Source organism: Crotalus tigris, unplaced genomic scaffold (genome assembly GCF_016545835.1).
Source record: "Crotalus tigris isolate CLP2741 ecotype Arizona unplaced genomic scaffold, ASM1654583v1 scf7180000019060.718356, whole genome shotgun sequence".
Lineage (NCBI taxonomy): Eukaryota > Metazoa > Chordata > Lepidosauria > Squamata > Viperidae > Crotalus > Crotalus tigris.
In genome coordinates, this window is record NW_024097351.1 from 511,210 (window position 1) to 530,000 (window position 18,791).

An 18,791-nucleotide genomic window follows, 5' to 3' on the forward strand; every position below is an offset into this window, starting at 1 on the left:
TGTTTGTTGGCCCTCTCTGGTGAAAGACAGGCTTTGCAAGTCTGTTCTGCTATTATGGATATAGGGAAAGATGAATTTTCTGGAAGAAAAGCTTCACACCTGACTAGATTAGAGAAAAAAGTAATGCAGGAAGTTGAAACCCAAGGTTCTAGGAATGTAAAGGAATGAACATCAAAGGGGCAAAGAATGAAAGAGATAGATTGGAAGGAGTGATGGGAGAGTTCACAAAGTCACAGTGAAGGTGAAAAAATATGATGCTTAATTCGTTAAAACGTTTTGGGCCAGATAATTTATGAGTGCTACATTTCACATATCCATTATAAACATTTATGCCAAGCTTTGATTATTAGTCAATAATAAGTATATGCAGCTATACATTCTACAGAACAGGAGAACTGATCTTTTCAATTGCCAAGCTCACTTTCTGGCCAGATGGTGGCATATGGTGGTCAATCAGTGACTCAGAGGTGGCTAAAATGTGAGTGGTGCACTTGTTTGTGACAGCTGTTCACATACGGTTTCAGTATAATGGCAAATTGCCACCATTAACATTTCCACCCAACTCATTAATTCCAATCCAGGCAGTACGAGATACTCACCTTTAGACAGGCATAGTATCCACATAACAGCAAGAATATCTTTCCAGGAAAAATGAAAGACGACAAGCTTATTGCAGTCAGTTCAGGGAAAAAAATGGAAGAGCTCATCATGATAAAAAATGAAGAAAGAGCAAAAATTGACTTTCTATTTTGTGGTTGCTGCTAACACGATGGAATAAATGACTACATATTTTTTGCAATGATTTTGAATACCCATTCACATGCCCAAAAGTATTCTTACCAGAGGTCGCAGGTTTGGATGTAGCAATACATATCCATTCAAGTCAATAGCAAATACATAGCCATTAGCCCCCAACTGGATGGAAAGACAAAAAAGAAAGGAAAATCCTCCTGAAGAGAAACAGATTACATCCCAAAAGGACAGAATGGAGTTGCGTCAAAGCTTCTTTACCATGATACTCCATGTCACCTCCTGCTTATCTAATACCCAACCCAAGCAGAGAATAAAGGTCCATCACATTTTCTAAATGAAAGGAAGGGATTTCAGTTTGCCTCAGTGATCATCATCAAAAAGATGAAAGACGGTTTGGGGGCGAAGTAGAGAATTTAGGGAGGACGCTCCTAGGAAAACTAACACCCCTCTTCCTATCCTGCTTCCTTTTTTTAAATGACAGAGTTTGATGAACAGAACATCTTCCCTACTCACATTGTATCGTGGTGTCAGCTTCTTGATATCATTTAGAGCCACATCAATCCCCACAACACCCAGGATGAGCTGGTTCTGAAAATACATAAAAAACAATGACAGTTTCATTCATTACATCATTCATTATTCTGTTATTTGAAATTGAGCAAGTCGAGATGCAGACTCTATTAATTTCTACTGTTAATGTCTAAGGCAGCTTTCAACCACTCTTTGAGTAGTCCTGACAGGGAATTCCAGGAATTTTAATCCGGCACATCTGGAGGTGATTGATTTGGAGGAGGAGGATAGAATATGCCATGCCTACTTCCTCCACAGAATTTATTGGTCTAGTTAGTATATAACAATCAACTCATATACTTTTACATTTTACAATTAAATTGTTCAAAAACTAGAAGTGGACAATACTTCTAGTATACACGAGAAACTAACAGAAATATCAACACGTTTTCACAAGATGAATTTAGTATTTCACAAGATGAATTTTGCTTTAGTATTTGGGAGAAGATGTGTTGATTTCCTGAAGGGGGTTGGATGTAAGATAATCTGTGAGCTGTCAAAGAATTTCCAAAACCCTTCTTATAGCAAGAGAAAGTGTAAAATATCACAATATTTAGACAACTGAATGTCTGTCTGTTTAATGCTGAACAGAGTTGGAGGACACATAGTACCAGATATCTCAACCATGAATGAGCTTTGTCACATTTGTTGTAAGAAATCATGGTGGTGCAATGGTTAGAATGTAGTATTGCATCTAAACTCTACCCACAGCCAGGAGTTCGATCCTGACTGGCTCAAGGTTGACTCAGTCTTCCATCCTTCCAAGGTTGATAAAATGAGGACCCAAACTATTGCGAGCAATTTGCTTTCTCTGTAAACTGCTTAAAGAGGGCTGTAAAGCACTATGAAGCGGTATATAAGTCTAACTGCTATTGCTATTGATGCCTACAGGGCTTGTCAGCTCAGTTTAGAATAAGGGGATAGCTTTCTTTAGAGAAGTCCAAGTCATGGAGCACCTGCTCCAAGTTTAAACACCTCTGCTCCAGTACAAATTTGAACTGTATGTTCTTTTCAAATGTAGGAACATTATGTCATGGTGTTTTACTGTCTGCATAAGCATTTCTAAGTAGATTATTATTATTATTATTATTATTATTATTATTATTATTATTATTATTATTATTATATTATATTTAGTAAAGTTGGAAGGGACCTTGGAGTCATTTAATCCAACCCCCTATACAGGCAGGAAACCCTCTACCATTTCAGACAAATGGCTGTCCATATTAATTTAATTAATTAATGTCACTTACATGTTGAAATAAGCTTTTTTTGTTATTTTTGACTTATTTTTGACTTTTGTCGCAAGCCTTAGTTCATTTTGAATCTTAGCTTTACTCACTTCATCTTTGCAGGCTCAGGCTGTTTGCTGATATTCTGCCTTAGTTATGTGCCCCTCTTTCCACTTGTTATATTTATCTTTTTTGTCTTTCAATTTATCAGAAAGTTCTTTATGCAGCCATGCTGGTTTCTTTTGATAACTGTTATTTTTCTTCTTCACTGGTATTGTGCTAGACTGAGCTTTTATTATCTCACTTTTCAAATTTCCCAAGCTTCTTGAGTTGTTTTCCCCTTGAGGATTCTCATCCATAGAATTCTTCCCAAGCTCTCTCTAAGTTTATTGAAATTCGCACTCTTAAAGTCCAAGACTCTAGTTTGACTGTGTTCTACATGCTTGTGCTTGCATAATGTTGAATTCCAATATTGCATGATCACTCCCCCCCAAGGTTCCTGTGGCTTCAACACCTTCTATCATTTCATCCCTGTTAATGAGAATTAGGTCCAATATGGCTAATCCCCTCGTTCCCTTCTCTACTTTTTGGGAGACAAAGTTGTCTGCTAGGTTTTCTTTAAAAATATTTAAAGAAAAGAAAAGAGAAAAAAGTCAAAGAAAAGTGATAAATAAGACAGAAATGATAGAAAAGTGATAACATAAAGAAATGGATTCCAATCTTTACAACATTATAAATGTATTTATATTTTATTCCCTCTCTTTAAGGCGTTCAAACCGGTCAGTCCTAGAAGAGATCAACCCCGACTACTCTTTAGAAGGCCAGATCCTGAAGTTGAAACTCAAATACTTTGGCCACCTAATGGGAAGGAAGGACTCACTGGAGAAGGGCCTAATGCTGGGAAAGATTGAGGGCAATAGAAGAATGGGAAGACAGAGAATGAGATGGCTGGATGGAGTCACTGAAGCAGTAGGTGTGAACTTAAATGGACTCCAGAAGATGGTAGAGGACAGGAAGATCTGGAGGAACATTGTCCATGGGGTCGCGATGGGTCAGGCACGACTTTGCAATTAACAACAATAAAAAAGGTTACATTGTGGAAAACAAAGAGAGATCCGGAATACTAGATGCCTGAAAAATCTGGAGAGGATTGTTACACTCCCTTTCTGTGTGAACGATGATTGAAATATCTAATGGCATCTACCAATATCAATATCCTTCGGTAATATTTTATCAGAGGCTTGCAAGGAAGAGCCAGAGAAAATTGCAGACTAGAAGTGAATTTCTTATGTGCAATGTTCACCCTTTAAGGAGTACATGTAGCCAGGCTTGGCGAGATTTAAAGAACAACTTGTAACTCAAATTCAAAAGGAATATCTGATTCTCAGCATTGTCCTTCAAGAGGACTGGACATTTTGCACCTAGGTTTTCTGAGCTATGGCATAAAACACATTAATCCTGGGAGTCATACCAGAGTATTGGAGAAACCAGACCCTTTCCAATGACTGATGAAAATGCATAGCCAACCTTTATTGGGTTCTTGTAAAGAAAAGTACATTTTTTTCTTTAAAAAGACACCTGCAAGAAGCCACCGTGTCAACGACTAAATGGCGCAGCATGGGATGCTCATTTCAGTGGAGCTGCCATGCTGCTTTATGAAGCCATAACTAGGCTCCCTGGAGAATAAATGGCTTGGTCTTTGGCCTTGTCACTTACCTAGTTGGGAAACAGATCATTGCCTGCTGAAAAGCAAGCTGACATAGAATGCCATGGCAGATCTATTGCTGCTAATAAATCTGAACAAGTAGGGATGTAGGAGCATAATGCAGATGAGACAGATTGCTGTAGACATGCTGTGAATCTACCCACTGGGGAGAAAAAGAAATGTGTGATCTATTTAATGGCACTTGCTCGTCTTGCCATATAGAGTGATAAAGTATATGAATATATAGCCACTGCATTTATGCTGCTGCATTAATAAAATCATCAATAATATTATTTGTTATTATTACGTGACTCCTTTGGGCTCCCCATGAGAGGCCACAGAGCCAGGTTTTGACTCCTTTTTGGAAGGCTAGGAGGCCATCTCATCTTGGTGGGGGGTGTACAATATTCCACAATGGCAGAGAACTTCTCTTCCTAGGTCTGCCAATTGGAGTTCTTTAACTGACGGTGTCCACTCCTTCCCTGCCTGACTGGATGGGATGTGCTAATGTAATGGGACAAAAATGGCTCTGTAGGTAGCCTGGCCCTATGCCATGTAGGGTTTATAGGTCATAACCAACACCTTGAACTGAAGCCAGAAGCAAACTGGGACCAAATGTGTCCTTCTTTGCACGGCCAGAATTGCCCATGTAGCTGCATTCTGTACTAGGTGAAGCTTCTGCATTAGGCTGCATTAACAGAGGGATAGAATTAAGATCATGTGAAGTGTTAATACCACTTTACAATTCCTTGGTAAGGCCACATTTGGAATACTGCATCCAGTTTTGGTCACCACGATGTAAAAAAGATGTTGAGACTCTAGAAAGAGTACAGAGAAGAGCAACAAAGATGATCAGGGGACTGGAGGGTAAAGCATATAAGGAACAGCTGCTGGAATTGGGTATGTCTAGTTTAATGAAGAGAAGGATGAGGGGGGACATGATAGCAGTGTTCCAATATCAGGGGCTGCCACAAAGAAGAGGGAGTCAAGCTATTCTCCAAAGCACCTGAAGGCAGGACAAGAAGCAACGGGTGGAAACTAATCAAGGAGAGAAGCAACCTTGAAACTTCCTGACAGTTAGAACAATTAACCAGTGGAACAACTTGCCTCCAGAAGTGGTGAATGCTCCAACACTGGAAGTTTTTAAGAAGAGACTGGACAGCAATTTGTCTGAAATGGTATAGGGTTTCCTGCCTGAGGAAGGGATTGGACTAGATGACCTCCAAGGTCCCTTCCAACTTTACTACTACTACTACTACTAATAATAATAATAATTTTGGTCCAAGTGTATTTTTAATAGATCATTACTTGCTCTCTATAACATTGCCATAGTTTTTTGAAGACTCTCTTCAATGTGATGCCACAGCAGAGGAGAACCAGTAAAATAGGCATAAAATATTACTCACAGTACATATCCTAATATATATATAAATTCATACACTTCACCATTTCAACAATTAACTCTAAGTTGGATAGCAATAGCAATAGCATTTAGGCCTATATAGAATCTCTCCTATTTCAATAATACACAATTTTGGCTTTTCGCTCAATAAACAAAATGCATCACAGGCATTTTGCTCAAAATTGGAGGAATAAGGGAACTCCAACTGAAGAAGAAATCCTACATAAAATTCTATCACGTGCTGAGATGGACAGGCTTACAATGATTATGAAAGACAAAACAGAACACGAATACTTTGAAATCTGGGGCAAATTTTACCGTTGGTATGAATTAAGAACTGCTCGGACTTCAAGTTAATGGTAGAATTAAAAGATATACATAACTGTACATATAATTGTATATATAATTGCATTGTATAGAAGATGAGACTTATATAGAGGTTAAGAACAATGTATTAAACTTTTGTACTATGATAGGAACTGATAGGAAAATTCACTCTGGAATGTCATGTTTGTCCATTGTTGTTTTAATTGTATTATGAATACAAATTTAAAATAATAATAATAATAATACACAATTTTGGCTTTTCGCTCAATAAACAAAATGCATCACAGGCCAAATATATCCTAAGAAGCATCTCAAAGAGTTCAATTTCAGTTCAGTACAAGTTTAATAAATACAATTAAACTCTTCCTATTTAAATAAAAAATTCAGCTTACATTAATGATGAAATAAACATAATTCTGCTCAGTAATTTGCTTGTATTCCAACACCCATGTTATCAAATGTATGGAATCATATAGATATTTGTCAATATCTAGGTTTGGTGTGAAAGGATAATTTAATTTACCAGCAATGTAAGCTGAAATTATGGATGAATGAAATGGGAGAGTTTTGTCTTACTCGATTGTAGTAATATTCCTTCACATGTTTGCCATTCTGGACAGATTTAACATCATTTATATGCTTATATACTTTTACATTCCCTCCTCATAATTGCCCCTAAACTGTGATTATAAATGTTTAGGACAATTTCTTGGTGTATTATTTTTGCCTATTGTATTTTTTTTCTTTGTTTCCTATACTGCAGCACCAATTCATTCAACATATGTAAGAGAACATTCTCCATTACTTGCTGATACAAGATATACCGTACCTTCAAAATGATATTATGGGATATTACTGATACTAAATATGTTTAGAAAAGAAACACTTCTATTTACAGTTTTGTTATACAAAAATGTTTGGGAATCTAAGTGTATTCTTTTTAGCGTATGAATATTGGTTGGTTGCTGGCTTACTATCAGTACTGTAAGTGGAGTCCCAGGAAAAGTGGCATGTCTCTATCCCAGTCTTCTCCAACATAGTGCCCTCCATGTGTGCTGAACTATGATCCCCAGAATTCTCAATTATATCTGGTAGGCACCCCATTGGAAAAGGCTGTTGTATCTATTTAGCATCTTATCTTTTGTCTGTCCATCTATCCCCCAAAATACATTTCGAAGATTTGATAACAATTCAGAGCCAATTTCAAGAAAAGATGATTTTCAGTTGAGGATGCTACTTGACTGAAAACCAAGGGATAAATCAAGGAATACTGTGGATTCTCTGTGGAGCACGTGCACAAAGCAAAGGGGATGAGGGGATAACAACAGCCACCTAATATGATTACGGTGGCAGCTTCTTGCAACATAGGAACATACCTTCCATTCACTGCTCCCACGAGACTGACTATCTTCAGTGAGGTTAAATACAGGCAAAGTGCCTGTTATCACCAAACCCAGGCCCTAAAAAAGTAACAACAACAACAAAAGTCAAATATGGCATTAACTGTAAGACCGTAACTGGCCAATTCATAATTATAATAGCATCTCTAACTCATAATATTGAAGAGTGAAGCAGTTAGACTTTGATCCAGAAGAAAATGGGGACAAGAAACCATCTCAAGATTAACAGGTTTGGGAATCTGAAGGGATACTGAATACTAAATACTAATTTGAACCATATTACAATGTATAAACCACACAAGCAAATGAAAGTGGAAAAAAGCTGGTTACAATATTTCATAAAGTTGTTTTCCTTACCAAAGCATCCTGATAGACATTGGTCCACTGAACTTGCTTTGCTTTGTTTCCGGCCAAGACCATGGGCCTTCCTAGGACATTGAGATATTCCTGCAGGAAACAGAAAGAGACTAAAATTAACAACAACACATAACATGCATTCATCCAGAAACATGAAATATAGCACTATGTGTATATCATAGCATCATTTGTTCAGCAAGCTCACAGCAGCGTATCTTTGAGGATTTATTCGTTTGACAATTTTTAGCAGCTTTCAGATTGAGAAACAGCAGACTCCTCAAATGCCCCAAAGCTACTTTTCTTCCAGCTGAAGCAATCCAGATGTGCTGAATTACAACCTGAATACACTTTTATCAGCTGGAAAATATAATTATTGCAGTCCAGCAGACACAGGAGACACATGTTGAAGAAGACTGCCTAAGCAATCAATTTTGTCAAAATGTTTATTCAGTCAATCTAACAGTTTCACCTCTAACTCATGGCTTAATTTAATCTAGTTATCACTAAACTTAGAAGCCTGGCCTCTTTCAGCTCATCTCCAGCACAGTCTATAAACTGGCAGCTTCACATGTTTCTACCACATTAGGGTCCAAACCAAGTTGTACCTGCACTGAACCTGCTTGGACATCATAAAACTAGTGCCAATTATATACATTTTGCCTCTAAGTTTTATCGTAGTGAATTATATGGATTATGCTTTTTATCCTGGGTTTCAAAAAATAGCTACAGGGTTCTATTAATGACTTATACTATTTACCCACTTTGATTACCTTTAAACCTAATTTGAAAAAATAATTTTAGAAGCTGAATCTCATTTAAGTTAGTACCAGAGTATTTTTTAGTTGTGATATGATATAGTTTTATTATTGTCCAACTGCTGCAGCTGGCATTGTTGGGGAGGGCATAGGTGCAAATTTGAAAAACAAACAATAAGATAGATAAAATATCACAATCCACATATTGGAGAAAATAAGTAATCTAAAACCTGTTTGAAAGGTATGCTATCAAAATCTATTTTTTTCCCATAAAGGGGAAACGGAACATTGGTCTCTATGAAGAAAAAAATATGGGTTTTTCTATTGAATATAAATGTGGGGAGAGATATGGAATACAGAATTGTTAATATCAGCAAAACTTTAAAAATGCAATATAAATAGTGCTATACACAGAAGAGTTGAAATTTATTAATTCATCTATTTACAACTGAGAGGCTGTGATGAAATATGTTTTTGATATCAAATATGCTAGGATTAGACCCAAATCTTGGATCAAGATACTCGGAATGATCTCAGATATAATAACTTCACAGATGTATTGAATTCTATGTTTGTATTATTGCCCATTTTTTACAAAACAATGACCAACATTTTGCAAAAAAACATTTTTTTTCAGTTGTAAGCCATTCTTTGGGAAGTAGTTTAGTGTTTGGAGCCAGATGATAATTCATAATAACATGAATATGGTTGAGTCACTCCATGGGAGGAAAATATGATTTTATTGCATTAGATACGGGCATGAAATAAAATGATCATTTTAATGGTAAAGATGAGCTTGCTCACTTTTGCATAATTCCTGACATTTGGCTTACATTTCGAAGATTACAGACTTCAATTTACCAAATTTGTGAGGTATGGGGAGCGGGGAGAGAAAAAGCTTTTCCTTGCCTTGCATTGGATTCTCTTTAACTATTCTTAAAATATTGCAGCTTGCAAAACCCCAAGCAAGTTGTAAATGGCTTTTGACCCTGTGTCTCCCAGCACAGTCACACTGAGATAAAGGTCACAGCCCAACTGCTCTTTCCCTTCAACTCTATAACTTGTAAATCCCTCATCCACTCCTGGAACTTCCTTCTCAATCTTCTCAACATTCCCACTTTTCCCTCCATTATACATTCGTCCTATAGAGCTTTGTACAGAATCTTCATGCTCCCCTGGCATAATTACATGTACTCCTCTTTTGAATGGCAAACATTGCAGTAGGAATATGCAGAAGCTTCATACAGGGTCACCTGCTTTGCATTCAGCATGCTTCTGCATCAAATTAGCAAGCCTGTTCGGAAACATTTGTTTGGAAGGAACTCTTGAACAACTGTTAATTGATTGTCTCACAACCTTCATTTTGAGAAATGACCTATGTATTCAGAGGCATGCTGCCATTCATACTACCGTCAACAGCCTTTTTGGAAAAGCCTTAAGAGGGAGAGCTAGAACATGGAGAAAAGATAGTTTTCATTACATTTTAAAAATGTTTTTAATGCCCAGTAAAGGCCCAGTTGCTTACATCCATACCATCATTTCTGCTGTTTTAATAATTTGAGCACATGAACTGTACCTTAGTGCAGGGGTCGCCAACCTGTGGGCCACGGCCCACTACTGGGCTGTGGCCTCCTGGCCACCGGGCCATGGAACAGGCTGGCCAGTGCGTGCACATGTGCGTGCACTCACCCCCACTCATGCTGCTACACAAACAGGGTGCCATGTGGAGAAAACAGAGTGCCACATGGCAAAAATGGGGCAGTGCTAGTGTCCATGCAGCAAAAATGAGGTGCACATGCTTGCGGCCCCAATTGTGTATGTGTGTGTGTGTGTGTGTGTGTGTGTGTGTGTGTGTGCATACACACACACGCACACACACGTAAAATGCTTCCCCCTCCCTTTCCCTCTGCTTTAGTGGAATAGTGCCTTGATGATTTTGCAGCCAACCCTGATTGTGAAACTTCTGATAATTTAAGAACCAAACAAAATGATAGACAAGAAGAGGGATGCATATTTATACCTGACTGACCAATGTACTCTCTAGCTGACCAATGATTTTGAAACCTGATGACTACGGGTTGCATTTTTCTTTGCAAGGTTTTTCAGAAATGCTTTGCCCTTGTCTCCAGTAAGCGACTGCCTCATGATAACCCAGCTGGCTTCCTGCTTAAAGCAGGACTAGTACCCATGGTCTTCTGGTTTCTAGCCTAGTGCTTAACCACTACGGCAGACTGGCTCTCTTTTGGAGAGGGGCAGCAATAATGGTGCTGAAACACTCCTCAAGGATTTCAGTCTTTTTGGTGACATTTTTTTCAGCAGATCTGCCTGCAAGCCACCAGACAAATATCCCCCCCCAAAAAAAATGAGTTCTGGAAAGTAGGGACAAGAAAGGGACATTGGCAATTTATTTTATTTCCTTTTTCTATGGAGGATATGTGAGCTGGTGGTATTTGTTACTTTACAGTGGATGATCGCAAAACCTTTGATGTCTCCTATTGGCTAGCTGGAGGGTGAACATAAATTGGCATATGATGTTCTCTAAGTCTTCTCTGCATTTGTTGAAAAGATGAGGTTAATTACAGGTCAGAGTCCACTTCTTTTATGATGAACTTGGATGGACTGGTCTTGCAAATATGTCTTGAGTTGGCAGTGTAAAAACAGAATTATTGAAAGACAGTTTAGAGAGAAGACATAAAGAAAATGGCAACCTAGCTCATATATTCAAGAAATACAGTCTTTAATGAGGACATCTCTGAATTTCAATGTTAAATTTAATTTCATGATTTCATACAGGACTTAAGTATTTCTGCATGAACAATTTCTACCATTGGGGGAGCTGAATCTGGTTTAATACACAATAATAATAATGAAAAGCATCTACTCCTACAAGCAAAAGTGGGAGAAGAAAGAAGTAACACATGCTTCTGGAAAATAAAAGTTGATATAACTTTCAAATGAATCTATCTTATGGTACCAATGAAAACAAAATCCCACAAATAATAATCATAGACTTTGTCACATGCGCAGGCTTGTCAAGCATGATGTCTTCATGTGCCTTAGAGAATACATGAAACACTGACTATTTCTAACATAACTGAGGCCCTCTTGGCTATGTTAGATTGAGCTTAAATTAGACAACAAAATACACAGTTTTAGATGGGCAATTAAAACAACTTTCTTTATCTCCATCTGTTTGAATTACTTAAAAAAACCCTATACTTGTTGCCAAAATACCATCATGAAAAGAACATCTGTGTGCAGGAATCAAGTTGGACCTGTACATGCATGAATTTCATTGTATATTTGCATGCTGGGAAGTACTTGGGACTTCTCGCTATATGTGCACATTAGACTTCTGCACATGCCTTATCTAATGGTAATCTATATGCTGGCTGCAGCTTCATTCGAGTAGTGGAAATCAGAATTTTCTCCCATACTCTGCATTTCAGTGTGACACCAATGTAAACAAGGGAGGAATAGTAATGGCACAATTCCTTCAGTTTCATTTACTGACTTCTTCAGCTTGTAGCGAAAGACTGAATCTATTAAATACACTGGAGCTGATAAACCAGAAAGCTACCGAAGAGGAGCAAACAGAGGCAGAAAGTTGAACCCTTTATGAACATATATTGGATTTTGCCCTTTTTGTGAATTCTGCAGGAATGATGGTGAGCAACGGGGTGTGTGTGTGTGTAGGAAATAGTGGGAAGAAATGGTGGGGGAGGGGGACAGCGAATGGGTGTGGAGAAATGACACCAGCATTTCCATACACTAAAAGCCACGCTGATTGCCTGATGGTCTTGGTAAGCATAATACTGTAAGAGAGAGCATGTTCCAGTCAGTCCTTACTGTCAGCATGAAGGAAACACACACTTTCCCCCAAATCAATTAACCTTCCCTGCAGGTTGCCATGGAGAAGCATGGCAGGCAAGAATTTCAGCCTGAAGCATCAAAAGAATGTATTATTTCCGGATGATGTAGTACAGGGGGGGGGAGAAAGGGGTGGAAAGGCAAAGTGGGGTGGAAGAGATATAGGCAGAGCGAGAGAAAAAGAAAAGTAGTGGTAGAAATAGAATTACTGAAAAACATTCTGGAGAAGAGTGGCAATCAATAGAAATCTGAACTACAAATTCACTGAAGGTCACGCACGTCTTAATTCATTATTATGGCAGGAAAGTTATCTTCCCACCCGTGTGCACTCAATCATGGAAAGCATTTATCTGCTGTGGTTCTTCAAGGATTGGTCTTCATATCTTGCTTTCCATATGATTGTCAGCTTTAGTTGGCCTCTTGGCAAAGTCCTTCTAAAGCCATAGAGAAGTCTTTCTGCTTAAGTACTGGTAGAATATGCAAACTTCTCAATTCTGATTCCATTTTCTGGGACCAAGTCAACAAGCAGGGATGCCATACTTGTAACATTTCTAAATGATTTCTGAATTTCCATCCTGAAAGTGGAAAGGAAAGTATATATTTCATGTTTCTGGAGACTGCAAAAAAGTGTGTCAGTGTGTGTGTGTGTCTGTGTGAGTGATATCAAGACTGTGGAGGAAGAATTGCTTAGTCCTGTTTACTTCTAATTGTTTGGAAGCTACCTTCAGGTTCACAAATATCCAACTGGAATGGAAGAGAACCTGGTGGGGAGGCTAGTTCAGATTATGATTAGGCAAATCCAGAGTGGTAGCCATTTTGTGACTATACATTCCAAATATCTCTCCCAAACAAATTGCCTGCTGCTGAATTATTTCACAGTATAAATGTGCAGCTACTATAACAGAAGTAAGCAAGAATGAATTCCTGTTTCCCTTTCATATCCTAAAAATGCCATTTTAAAATACTACGAGTATAGATGTATGCATTAATTCTTTTTTGATGAATCAAAAATTGGAAAAATCTTTTTTTTTCTGTATCATTCACACCAATTCATTATTTCGGGAGACAAGTGTGCTTCCTTCCTCTCTTGGTTGCTGTAAAATAGCAAGAAGGGAAATGGAGTTGAACAATTGATTCAGCCCTATTGATTGACTGTTTGATTTATAGCCCGTCTTTCTGCCAGGAGCAAAAGGTGGAGTGCTTAGCGTTAGAAGTGATTCCCCTTCCCCCCCCCCATCTGATTTTCCTGAACTTTCATGAGAAAGATCCTCTCCAGGGTTGAAAAGCTTGGAAAAAATAAATGGTTATCAAGGTGAGCGGTGGGGATCTTGCTATCACATCACTAGTCTGAACAACACAAGTGAACTCAGGCTGAGTGCCTGGAAATTCACCAGCTCTCTCACGCTTTTGCTTTTTATTCAGCAAATAATTAGGTTCTGGGGTTATGTTGAGCATTTGAAAGAAGTACTTTGAAAAGTGCATTGCTGTAAGTGAAGTGCCCCTCCTGGAAGCCTTGATGCAGCCACATCACAGCTACTTTGAGGCTTTCTCAGGTTGTCTGTACTTGAACAGCCCACATTTTTGAAGAAATGGCCCACACAGATGCTTTGTGCAGCCTATCAAGTGTTACTAAAAACCAAATCCTGTGGACAAAATGATTTAAAGTTTATAGAAACCAATTTTCAAGGAGTAAAACTGAGTAAAACTGTCTCATTCTTGTCCCAATAAACACATAATTGCATAAAGTGTCTGTGCTTATGGGGTCTATGGCTGCCGTTTCATTATTGTACTGTTGATTATTCTAGACAGACAAATATGTAGCTTTTAAAACATATTTAATAGCAAGCACAATTGAGGCCACTAACTTAACATCTGGCACTGCTTATATAGCAGCCTCACTTTAGTACCTAATTTCTGCACAGTAGCAAATGCTCAAACATTTTAAATCTGGGATATAAATGGCTCTATTACTCTGCTGATCTGCTTCTCTCTGAGACTTCAGGCAGATGAAATCTGACGTTTGTGATGACAGGCAGTTTAATCATAGATTCCCATAATTGGACTCAAAACTTAAGGCAGCTGAGAGTCCAGTTAAGTGTGATTATTTGATAGGCATGCTTGTTGTCTCTTTCGTGCTTCAATGAAATGAACACAAAGCCTGTTTGCTGATGCAAGGCTCTTTGGGGAGATAGATAAGATGCTGTCAGTGTTTATCCCTACCATAGGGATGTATTTCAGCAAACTCTTTCTAATATGTGTTATGGTGGCAGAAATTAAACAACTAATATTTGTGCAATGAAATGGTTACAAGCAGAATTTCCTCAAGGTGGTGAAAAACTACTTTTGTACTTTTTAAATGAAATATGCCTCTGTAGATATATTTGGAATTAAATTTATAACATGATCACATCTTAAACATTTATTATTTTAAAATCTATGATCATTTGCCTCAAAAACAGACTAATTTTTTGCAGATATGCTGGGAAGTGTTTTTTTTTTTTTTTGCATTTCCTAGGTGGAAGGGAAAAAAGGGCAGTCTTGTGTTCAGTTGCCTGTATAATAATTAAGGAAGGTATGATAAATGTATTATAGAAGAATTCTATCAAAATGCAACCGTCTTGAACAATAAGGGACTTCTGACCCTAACAATACTTGTCCTTCATTATGACATGCCATAACGTGGCTACCCTTTAATTTCATAAAAAAAAACAAGCAATTAATTTAGAATACTAATAAGAGAGAAATGATGAGAGAAGTGTCAGAAGGATAGAAGTTTCATCTAATCCCAAAACTGCGCCTACCCCATTGCCGGCAATGGAGAAAAAGCTCCGATACATCACGCGGCGTCGCGAGTTTGACATGCCTGATCTAATGTCACCCATCAGTGATTTCAGTTCTGCTCATGGCTGGCACAGGTCTCTCCGGTAGAGAATTAAGCAAGTGGAGTGATCACCTTAAACAGCAGATACCAGCAGGGAGAAACCCAGTTTGGGAGCTGTCCATTGTACTTAGCTTCCACCATAGCTCCCAAGTTGGTCTGCCACTCTCAAGCTGGCCACCACCAGTTCTGAACCAAGATTCAAAATGCCCATCCTGGAAGTGACATCATATTGCATTCATTAATGGAATGTCTTGGGACAGGTGTGCTGTGTTTACAGGATGTGATTGGATGTTCACACTTAGGAAAAGGCATACAAGTGCTAATGTTTCAAGTGACAGTATTCACTGATGGTTTTTTTCCCCCAAAATGTTTCATTCATTTTGTTAAGTATTGAAGACACTAATGCTACACTTCTTCTCAAGTAGTGCTTCATATGGGTTTATTTTAAGAAAAAGGAGAACAGCTGGATGGAGGAAGGGAAACATTTAAAAGTGAAATAAGAACTTGAGGTTGCATGTTTGACTCTGCTCCATTTTGAAGAATTGTAGATTCCTCTCCTTTAGATTTTATCACTAAAGGCTTCGTACTGTCTGTTTGGCACTTAAATAATGCTGTTAAATGAAAAAGGGCAACATGCCAGAAAGTACAATGGGGAATTAACCGATCAATTTGTTGCTAGCTCCACTGGAGCCTCAGAAGGTAAGCCAGGGGAGGAGGGGCATGCTGGTCCAATGCCCTGTCTGTCCCTGTTCCTAGCTGAAGCTCTGAGTGAGGGGTAGCAGAATGAAGTATTCATTGGAATAAGCTCCATCCTGCAGCTCTCTTTACTTTTTCCCCTCCTAAAGGTGTTCTGCTCTTTAAATGGAGCAATGCATAGTCAGGAAAGACTTGAAAGTGGTGACAGTGTAAAGTGCGTGGTGCTGTTAACAATTTGCAGCTTAACTGAAAGAAATACACATTTATTTGTCTGCACGGGTTTGTGGCTGAAATCAATGAAAACTACAAATAGTTCTATTGGCGTATCTATTTATATCAATCTAGTATGGGAACTGGCTTTATGGAGGAAAGCATATGTTTGTGTTTGTTAAAATATTTTAATATGGAAAACAAGTCCATATTTACATGGATTCAAATAATAGATTTGAATCCATGTAAATATTATATTGAATATATACTGCTGAGGTCTTCACTAATGATTATAGGTATGTACTTGCATAAGCAATCATGGGGTTGTTTACAACTGATACCTTGCAGCCACCTATAGCAGACTCCATATCAGCACTGACAGGTATTACCCAAACATACAGATTATTGCATTTTATCTGTCAAGATAAAAACAGAACAATTATTTCCTTATGGCATATCCTCATGTGCTGCCTACAGGGAATCAAGAACCTGATACTAATCAATTGCTCTTGCCCTGCTTATCATTTGACAACTGCAGTATTAAATAATGACTTGCATATATGAAGCAGCCATAAAAGCCAAATGGCAAACAGAACACAGTGTTATCTGCTAGCATCATTCTTCATATTTATTTTCAGCCAAGCCATCAGCATATTCAGCAGTGAGGTCATCTGGCAACAAGTTTTTAGATGACAAGGTATCACATTACAATAAAAGCGTAAAACAAAAGCTAAGAAGATCTAGATTGAAGAGAGTGACCTAGATATTGATTGATACTAGATTTCTAGTCTAATCTAGAATAGAGAATGTAGTTCTATTTTCTATATAGTATCTTGAATTCTATAGTATATACAACACAGATACTATATTGATACACCAAATAATTAATGAATAAATATTGCTATAGAGACAGAATTGGTCTTGAGACAACTGGGGATGACAGAACTATTTTGCTTGAGCAGTATGTATGACTTATGTCTCACAATTCTGATGAAAGAAGGAGATGCTCCATTCTCCTTTCTTCCCGTGTGAAGCACGGGGAGATGAAACTTCTTTCTCCAAAGCAACTAAGTTTAGGAGTGGAGAGAAAGTTTGGCTCAGGAGAAACTATGCCTTTTAGCAGACCATCCCAAAGACACAAAGTATATCTCTAAACTCCTTTCTAGCAGATGATTCAGAAATGGAACAGATTAGCCTCCCCTTGAGGTGATAGTGGAGAAGGTGCAGGGCTGAACTAATTGATTTTGCATTTCTTTAGCATATTGTCTATGAGCCACCCTCCCTCCCTTCCTCTTACTCTATGAAGGCATTCAATCTTCTACATTCAAAAATACCAAGAAAGGGGATTTGCTTTGCTTTAATAGAACCATCAAAAAGCAATTCATCAAGAAGTAAAGGAACAGGGCAAAATGAAATAGGGCAAAAGATGCAGTGCAATTTTCTCTCCCTTCCCCCCACTGCAGTTCTTTGCTAATCTCCATGTGTATTTTCATCGCCCCAGTTCCGAGACTCAAGTGGAAGACCAAAAAATCAAGAGTGGGATTTCAGCTTTTATTCTGTGAAGCAAAGGAGAAAAATATATAATCTGGAATATATTTGAAAGTCAAAAGCTGATTTCACCCTGTTTTTAGCCCTCTCGGGATTGGAAACAGGAAAAGATTTACCCATTGGGAAAACTCACTCTGTCCCAGGAGGATAAGATTCAAGCACCATTCTCTGAATAGCACATGTAATTTATGCCCAATTTCCCAATCTGCAAGATACTGCATTCTAGATTACATATCCCATCGTTCTCTGATATTAAATTTGGGTTTAAATATGTAATTCAAAGTAAAAGGAGGGCACTAGCTTTGTGGAATCTATTGTAAGGCACACACTACTAATCCAATAAGGCAGCAATTGGCTGTGCCTAACCGGCTTTGGGTAGGTATTTGTGATATAACTTTAATAATAAAGATAATTTAAAAAACTAGAGTTGTTTCTTCCTAGTATTTGGATATTAGACAATATTCATTCAAACTGCCATAGCATCTGATGAAATACATAGACATTATAGGAAGGAAACAGATTATCAGCTGAAAATCAAAATGTAGATTCTGCAGAGCCAACATAGGCAAAATATTTTAGGATTGCTTCTGGCATCCATTTTATTTAATATTGTTTTAAACATACAAATAAAGAAGACAGAAAGAAGTAGCACGAGTGTGGGAAGCCATCCACTCAAAATGTTATTAAGATTGTCAGATTTTTTGTATGGAGGTAGCAGTGTATTCAGATTAGAGTTGTAGAAAAAGAGCAATCACTTTTTGAAAAAAAAAGTGAGGATTAAGCTACATGTTTTAGGCAAGCACCTTTCTTATTACTTTTTTTCGATGCTGACAAGGGTTCAATTACTTCAGAAATAAATTAGAAGTGCATCAGAATCCACAGTTTGAGCCATATGTAAGTGAAAGTAGAGCAACATGAATGGAGTTGGCAGGACGACAAAATTGTATAACAAACACTCTAGTTTTTCAGTGCAGATTGCATGTAGTTAGACTCAAGATCACATGTCCACACTGGAACTATAGAGTAGGATTCTCCCAAGAGTTCATTTTGCTTGATTTAGGAAAACTGGGAGATGTGATCCCTTC

The 18,791-nt window shown here is 37.9% G+C and overlaps 1 protein-coding gene across 1 annotated transcript in view; it reads right to left on the reverse strand.

Moving 5' to 3' along the window:
- The window catches only part of CACNA2D2 (calcium voltage-gated channel auxiliary subunit alpha2delta 2), a 238,555-nt gene that overhangs the window by 55,647 nt on the left and 164,117 nt on the right, over positions 1–18,791 (reverse strand). Inside the window, exons 11-14 of the mRNA XM_039358660.1 lie at positions 7,747–7,836; positions 7,366–7,449; positions 1,267–1,341; positions 841–915 (exon numbers count right to left, since the gene is read on the reverse strand). Of these exons, the coding sequence (XP_039214594.1) occupies positions 841–915; positions 1,267–1,341; positions 7,366–7,449; positions 7,747–7,836 (324 nt within the window). The remainder of the gene's footprint in view (positions 1–840; positions 916–1,266; positions 1,342–7,365; positions 7,450–7,746; positions 7,837–18,791) is intronic.